Source organism: Montipora foliosa, chromosome 1 (assembly GCF_036669935.1).
Source record: "Montipora foliosa isolate CH-2021 chromosome 1, ASM3666993v2, whole genome shotgun sequence".
Classification (NCBI taxonomy): domain Eukaryota; kingdom Metazoa; phylum Cnidaria; class Anthozoa; order Scleractinia; family Acroporidae; genus Montipora; species Montipora foliosa.
In genome coordinates this window covers 28515131-28523766 of record NC_090869.1, presented here as the reverse complement: position 1 = coordinate 28523766, position 8636 = coordinate 28515131, and the positions used below count along the sequence as shown (strand labels likewise).

General features: G+C 40.6%; 1 protein-coding gene across 1 annotated transcript in view; it reads left to right on the top strand.

Annotated features, from left to right (window-relative positions):
- Positions 1-8366, top strand: part of LOC138012336 (trichohyalin-like) — an 11093-nt gene extending 2727 nt beyond the window's left edge. The window contains exons 1-4 of the mRNA XM_068859132.1: positions 1-210; positions 529-720; positions 2957-3599; positions 6570-8366. The exon at positions 1-210 is cut by the window's left edge and continues 2727 nt beyond it. Of these exons, the coding sequence (XP_068715233.1) occupies positions 1-210; positions 529-720; positions 2957-3599; positions 6570-7298 (1774 nt within the window). The 3' untranslated portion in view covers positions 7299-8366. The remainder of the gene's footprint in view (positions 211-528; positions 721-2956; positions 3600-6569) is intronic.
- The last annotated feature ends 270 nt before the right edge of the window (positions 8367-8636 follow it).

Below are 8636 nucleotides of genomic sequence, written 5' to 3'. Positions count from 1 at the left end.
GGGATTAGTAAGAACTTCAAGAAGACGGCGTTTGCCTGTTATACCAGACAAGGGGATCAAATTGCCCGTCATTAAGATAGGTGACAGCGGAATTTCACGCGGGCTTACCAGTACAACGGCACTTCATCCACCTCTTGAAAGATCACGCTCCGGCTCCACATGTAGCGAAGGTTCGGTGTCGTCTGCTGAGTTGGCCTCCGAGAGAACAAGGTGAGCGACTTTTTTTGCAGTTCTTTTTACCCTCTTATACGAAATGAAGACTCCCGATGCAGTCCGGATTTGTCTGCCTTGTGACCCTCACTGGGCATTTAGAAAGACTTAAAAACTACCATAGGTCATTGCGTCTTCCTCATGAAATAAAGTTATTGTATTGTATTGTATTGTATTGTAAACAATTTGTAGCCTAACTTAATGGCAAAAAGCTACGTTAGGGATTCTAAACGCTCTTATTAATCGTGTGACCGACTTGTTGGTTGGTTGGTTGGTTGGTTGGTTGATTGATTGATTGATTGATTGATTGATTGACAGAAATTTCAGTGAAAGCGATACAACAAGTACACCAGCCATGTTCAAGAAAACCGATGAGACCAAAGGCAATAGATTGAAACTGAGAAGACGAAGTGTACCGACCACTTCATTCAGCTTTAATCATCAGCACCAGCAGCCAACAATCAGAACAAGGAAAAACTCCATACAAGTAGAGGAGATTGAGGAACAAGGGTGAGAGAAAATCTCGAAAGGGGTTGGAAATAAGTTTCCTGAAACAGAAACTAAACTAATCGCTTCGGATAATCATGATAATAATTGAATAAATAATCAAATGAAACCATCAAAACTCGATGGCAAATGCAAGTAGCCAGCAAAGAGGGGGACTGTTACAATCCATCGTCTCCAAACAGCGTCACGGCAGTCATAATATTAGGGAGCTTAAGCCCGTGCATTTTTGAGACGCGGACGGCAACCGGAAGAGAACATTTTGCGAGCCAGGGCAGTGATGTCTCCCAGATTTTTGTACTAATTATCTCTAATGGAGAAAAGAAACTTGGCAATGAAATGTGGTTGTGTGAAGACAAGTTAAAGGGGAAAACAGCTCACTTCCGGTTGCCGTCCGCGTCTCAAAAACGCGCGTGCTTGAGCTCCCTAATCGGCAGGGGTTTCAAGTCTCTCATCATAAGTGGCTGGCAATGGGACAATAGGAGACTTCACTGTTTATAAACAATTCTTTTGCTTTGGTAATTTTCCCCACCACACAACAAAGGAATCCTTTGTTTCGACAGTCAATAGATCCCTGGTTGGCACATTAGGTGATGTAATTGTGAGTATTCAGTCCTACACAAAAGGCATCATCTCGAGGCTATGGGGAATAAACTCATACAAATCCTTATACTTATTCCCTAGAGCCTCGAGATGATGCCTTTTGTTTAGGACTGAATTTTAATACATCGAAATTGGTCTATTGGCAGCTGTGTTAGGAAAAGGGACCCCAAGGCGCATTTCCCCAAGAGGGGGTTTGCTCTAGAAGCTCGGAAATACAATTCCCAGCAGAGCAGCCTTGCCATCAAAAAGACTATGATATTTATATGCTATTTATGATAATTTTTACTGATCAAAGAACACGGTTTTTTTACACAAACTATTACTTTTTAGTTGGATAAAAGAACACCGTTTTAAACAACTTCACCCTGAGAGAGCAGCGCGAAACCCAAACACAAGAGTCTGCTTTCCAGCCAAACAGAGTGGGACAAGAGGTCCCAATGAAAAGAAAAAAAATAAAACCAATAGCGACTTGAACGTGCGATTTTTCCCGCGCTTTGAAGAAGTTATACGGAATTGCTATGAATGTGGATTGATGGCGCTGTTTGCACCTGCTGTGATTGGTCGAAGTAATTACTCTGGTATTTGTTTTGCAACACTCAATAGAAAAGAGCATTACTATTTTCGATCTGCCTGCTGGAAAGCAAATTATATAGCGCTTTAAAAGGGCAATGCGTGCCCCTAACTCTCGTGTTATAACATGCACGATTATGGTTAGTTAAAATGCCAGGAGAGATTATCTATCTGTAATCTCTCTAAAATCTATTTTGCTAATGTCCCAGGACAAATGAAGATTTGGATTTAGCATTCCATCAATGTGAAACGACAATCTGCCGCCACAAAAACATGAATACTGTATTCTCTTGTTCCAAGTTGTCTCTCGTTTGAGAAGTTACTTGATATCTTTAGATAACAGGCAAAAAAATGAGCCAAATCAAATAAACTTCTTTAATTTTGGGCAGGACGCAAATTGCATGCTGACATTTCCTGTAAATGCGATGCTCAATTTCTCCAATACACAGCCAAACATAAAACTGCGAGCTTGACAGTGAAATATAGCCAACTCTTTGCAGTCTCCCTGCTCCAGCAATACACGAATAATAAAAAAACCAAAGAAGGACTGAAGTAGGGCTCAGTATAGTTCATAAAAGATGAAATCTTTAAGCAAACCACCGGCGATGAAAATGACTTTAATCAATTGCATGACGGCTCTAGGCATTTTCCGAAAGGTTCGCATTGCCTGAGAAATATCAGTCCGCTTGCTTGAATCAGTTTGTGGAATGCGATGGAGGTGTTTCAGATCCATGCAAGTTATTTCCCCTGCATAAGGCTTCATCGCATGGTCATTTCAGTTAACTGTGAGGGCACGAACAAGGTCTATCAGCATGCAAGACGGTTCGCTGATGTTCAATTTGATTGCTTTAATAGAAGTTAGCAACTAGCAGGTTGTATTTGCAGTGTAGTTGTCTCAAACAGATATCTTGCGGGAAACACTTACAAAAAAAACATGACATAGAGCTTCTGGCGATACCGTTAGCAACTAGAATGTTGCTTACCATAATATTTTAACAGCAATCTCTACGCTGCAAGCAAATCATATAGTTTATCGATTCAATTTCGTGTTTTTCTTTTTCTATCGCAGATCAATTTGTGAGGTAAACCTTTTGGAATCTTTGCGGGGGAAGAAGGACATGGAAGAAGAGGAAAGAATGGATCGCCCATGGAACGCATGGATTTCTGTCAGAAGAGAATCCGTGCAACTAAGAAATCCGGCTGAAAATAATTCCCAGTCTGTTCTGAATTCAAAGAGGAAGTCCTTCCAACAATGGCTGTCCGAAAAAGAACTTGATCACCTACAGAAACTCTTTGCAAAAGCCCAGGAAAACGCAAAAACCAACGAAAACCACGGCGCAAAGTTTCAGAAGGGAAAAACATTTGACGAGTGGTTAGAGGACAAGCGAAGAGAGATAGAAAGCGAGAAAGAAAGGGAAAAGGGCTTGGAGGAAAACCAAAAAATAGAGGAAGACAAAAAACACCAGCGGAGAAGAATGTCGAAAGCAAAATACGACAAGTGGCTGATGCAAAAGGAATGGGGCGCTTTGCAAATAGAGGAGAAAATGGAACAGGAAGCCAAGCAAAAACATGAACTAATGAAAAAGAAATGGGAAGAGGAAGACGAAAAAAAGAGAAAGAATGAACTGCTCCTCGGCAGAACTCAAAGTTTGCCTCTGGAGGGAGCCGCTCCACGGATCACAGGCATCACGAGAAGTAGACACAGTATAAAATAACTAAGACTGTGAGTTCCTCTCTAAAAGTCTTTTCATTCTTTCAAGGGTTTGGAGTGGTCCAGAGCAAAGCAAAGACCAATGAGTAACCAATTCTCAAATGTGCTAGTCCGAAGCAAATAGGTGCAGCCAGAAAAAAGACCGACAACTTGTTTGTTCCCATCACGCATGCGTCTGAATGTGATATTTCGCACAAAAGATACACTGTAAAAACCTTAGCGAGAGATCCCAATAGTCATTTTCTGGCTCGTCTTCGTTCAAATTCTGTCGCTTTGAGCAGCGAGTAATTGTTTTGGTTGAATATAACACGTTACAATCCTTGATTTCACTTTCGTGTTTAGAAACCACGACTTAAAACGGAAGAAAAATATATTTACCTAAGGACAGAGTCCCGTCTTAAGAGGAATAGTTTGGGAGACCAAGGCGGCCTCCGTAACGTCGTGTAGAAAGAGGAATAGATCTCATTGTGGTGAAGCAAACAACACAAAGTCATAAAACCCTTCGACATTCGATGAAACCACTTACAACTTGATTTAGAGTAATTAGAATGTTTTCGTTACTGTCATGTTTAGAATAAAGAACTATGATGAGTAATTGCTATGTTCAGGGTAATTGGAAAATATTTACGTTTCAGAAATCGTGTATAAGACTGGACTTGTTTAGTGACTTGATTTACGCTCCAGGTTCGTATGTTTATGAAAAGGAAGCGTTGCTTTATCATTCATACTGGATTACAACGACAACATCCTGCCAATGTGTTTTAGTTGAGTGATTCTCCTATTTCGTACAATGAGCGAATGTGTCCTGCCCCGGCAGGACGATTGCTTTTGATGTGAATGAAGTTATTTATTTAGAGGATATTTTTTCTTTTTACTTCTAAGTGTCAGTTTGTATATATTTTAAATTGTTTGAAAATAGCTCTCGATCGCTGTTGATTTTGAGACTGAAATTGTTTCACTGCCGCAGCTCAATGAAGGTTCAATTTTTACGAAACAAAAAGTGTTAATTCTTACATGAGTAAGTGATTGTTTACCGAGTCAGCACCTCAAAGAATAAATTATAAATTTGAAAGAATGAGAACTTGTGACCCTTGATCTTGAGTGTTCGTCTACGGAGGCAATGACAACATCGACACCGGCAATGAGGACGGCAGAAAACATATGGGTTATTGACCAAGCGTGAGGTCAAGATGGCTGGATATTGGCCAAGTCTTTGCGTGTTCGTCTCGGTCTATAAACACGCAAAAAATGTCGGCCATATTGACCGAACAAGCTTGGTCAAGAAAGGATTTATTACGTGGGATGCGTAGGCAGACCACGTAGACATTTCGGGCCAGTTTCGTCGTCATCGTAGTCTCATATGGCAATTAGCCAGGCGCTTTTGCTTGTTATATGGGATAAAACACCAAAACATGATCTTTACCTTGCGGGACCAAGCGAGAAATCCCAAGCGGGAAAGATTGTTCCATCTTGCCCGCTCGGGTAGCCAATCACAGCGCGGTATTTGGTTTATCTTGCCCGCTAACGGAGCTAGTCATATAATAAAATGCGTTTAATGAACAAAAACAGTGAATCTGCACGGCCCACACCTGTGTCTTACATTTTCATGCATATCTTTGCTGTTCTTGTCCTGACAAACGTGAAATGAACAAGTACGAGGTTCTGTGGAGGACGCAAGCACACGACGAACTTTCATTCTTCTCTCCATGCACACATCCACGCCGTTCCTACAAATTTTAGTTCGAGAGAGTTGGTACACACTTTCAATGCCAAAATGATTTTCCGCCAAGTGAATTTATGTTTTGAGACGACTTTCTCGTTGCCATCGATCGGTGGTTTGCACATTACGTCACTGTCGCCATGTTGCATTTGAGTTTTCATCAGCCCCTTCTGTTCGTCATCCAGCATTTATACATAGTTCAATGGTTAAGAAAATAACACAAACAGCGGTGATAAACATTGTGTTCCAACGCATTTTTATAAAACTTGACGTTTCGTATGCTAGTCAAACACATTTTCAAAAGTGACCGTTGCAATTTTTGAAAACTATATATATATCGTAAACATTAGGGGTCTGGAACCTAGACTGACAAAAATGATCTGCAGCAGTACGTGTCTAGACATAATGAGATGTAATAGCTAAAACAGCAATAACTTCTCACTACTGATATTGACATTAAGGGAAGGCTTTAGCTCTTGAATGAACGAAGTCTCTTTAATTTTGCAGTGAAAGTCAGTTTTTCCGGACGCTAAAATGTCAAAGTGATCCCATTTAATGCCGTGGCCAGTGGTTTTCACATGATCAGCAATGCCTGATGAATGGTCACTTTTAGCTAGGGCCTTGAAATGTTCTGTTTTTCTGTCATGGAGTCTTCGTATTGTTTTTCCAATGTAGAATTCATCGCAGTTCCAGCAGACAGCTTTATAGACGACCTTGGACCTCTGAGATCGGTTCAAGCGATCTTTGTATGGAAAAAAGGAGTTGATGCGGCGTGTGTTTTGGAATATGATCTTGAGATTGACGAAAGAGTAGAAATTGTAAATTTCCAGACCCCTAATGTTTACGATATATATATAGTTTTCAAAAATTGTAACGGTCACTTTTGAAAATGTGTGTTGACTAGCATACGAAACGTCAAGTTTTATAAAAATGTGTTGGAATACAATGTTTATCACTGCTGTTTGTGTTCGCATTGCCTGAGAAATATCGGTCCGCTTGCTTGAATCAGTTTGTGGAATGGGATGGAGGTGTTTCAGATCCATGCAAGTTATTTCCCCTGCATAAGGCTTCATCGCATGGTAATTTCAGTTAACTGTGAGTGCACGAACAAGGCCTATATCAGCAGGGCGGTTCGCTGATGTTCAATTTGATTGCTTTAATAGAAGTTAGCAACTAGCAGGTTGTATTTGCAGTGTAGTTGTCTCAAGAGCTTCTGGCGATACCGTTAGCAACTGAAATGTTGTTTACCATAATCTTTTAACAGCAGTCTCTACGCTGCAAGCAAATCATATAGTTTATCGATTCAATTTCGTGTTTTTCTTTTTCTATCGCAGATCAATTTGTGAGTTAAACCTTTTGGAATCTTTGCGGGGGAAGAAGGACATGGAGGAAGAGGAAAGAATGGATCGCCCATGGAACGCATGGATTTCTGTCAGAAGAGAATCCGTGCAACTAAGAAATCCGGCTGAAAATAATTCCCACGCTGTTCTGAATTCAAAGAGGAAGTCCTACCAACAATGGCTGTCCGAAAAAGAACTTGATCACCTACAGAAACTCTTTGCAAAAGCCCAGGAAAACGCAAGAACCAACGAAAACCACGGCGCAAAGTTGCAGAAGGGAAAAACATTTGACGAGTGGTTAGAGGACAAGCGAAGAGAGATAGAAAGCGAGAAAGAAAGGGAAAAGGGCTTGGAGGAAAACCAAAAAATAGAGGAAGACAAAAAACACCAGCGGAGAAGAATGTCGAAAGCAAAATACGACAAGTGGCTGATGCAAAAGGAATGGGGCGCTTTGCAAATAGAGGAAAAAATGGAACAGGAAGCCAAGCAAAAACATGAACTAATGAAAAAGAAATGGGAAGAGGAAGACGAAAAAAAGAGAAAGAATGAACTGCTCCTCGGCAGAACTCAAAGTTTGCCTTTGGAGGGAGCCGCTCCACGGATCACAGGCATCACGAGAAACAGACACAGCATAAAATAACTAAGACTGTGAGTTCCTCTCTAAAAGTCTTTTCATTCTTTCAAGGGTTTGGAGTGGTCCAGAGCAAAGCAAAGACCAATGAGTAACCAATTCTCAAATGTGCTAGTCCGAAGCAAATAGGTGCAGCCAGAAAAAAGACCGACAACTTGTTTGTTCCCATCACGCATGCGTCTGAATGTGATATTTCGCACAAAAGATACACTGTAAAAACCTTAGCGAGAGATCCCAATAGTCATTTTCTGGCTCGTCTTCGTTCAAATTCTGTCGCTTTGAGCAGCGAGTAATTGTTTTGGTTGAATATAACACGTTACAATCCTTGATTTCACTTTCGTGTTTAGAAACCACGACTTAAAACGGAAGAAAAATATATTTACCTAAGGACAGAGTCCCGTCTTAAGAGGAATAGTTTGGGAGACCAAGGCGGCCTCCGTAACGTCGTGTAGAAAGAGGAATAGATCTCATTGTGGTGAAGCAAACAACACAAAGTCATAAAACCCTTCGACATTCGATGAAACCACTTACAACTTGATTTAGAGTAATTAGAATGTTTTCGTTACTGTCATGTTTAGAATAAAGAACTATGATGAGTAATTGCTATGTTCAGGGTAATTGGAAAATATTTACGTTTCAGAAATCGTGTATAAGACTGGACTTGTTTAGTGACTTGATTTACGCTCCAGGTTCGTATGTTTATGAAAAGGAAGCGTTGCTTTATCATTCATACTGGATTACAACGACAACATCCTGCCAATGTGTTTTAGTTGAGTGATTCTCCTATTTCGTACAATGAGCGAATGTGTCCTGCCCCGGCAGGACGATTGCCTTTGATGTGAATGAAGTTATTTATTTAGAGGATATTTTTTCTTTTTACTTCTAAGTGTCAGTTTGTACATATTTTAAATTGTTTGAAAATAACTCTCGATCGCTGTTGATTTTGAGACTGAAATTGTTTCACTGCCGCAGCTCAATGAAGGTTCAATTTTTACGAAACGAAAAGTGTTAATTCTTACATGAGTAAGTGATTGTTTACCGAGTGAGCACCTCAAAGAATAAATTATAAATTTGAAAGAATGAGAACTTGTGACCCTTGATCTTGAGTGTTCGTCTACGGAGGCAATGACAACATCGACGCCGGCAATGAGGACGGCAGAAAACATATGGGTTATTGACCAAGCGTGAGGTCAAGATGGCTGGATATTGGCCAAGTCTTTGGGTGTTCGTCTCGGTCTACAAAAACGCAAAAAATGTCGGCCATATTGACCGAACAAGCTTGGTCAACAAAGGATTTATTACGTGGGATGCGTAGGCAGACCACGTAGACATTTCGGGCCAGTTTCG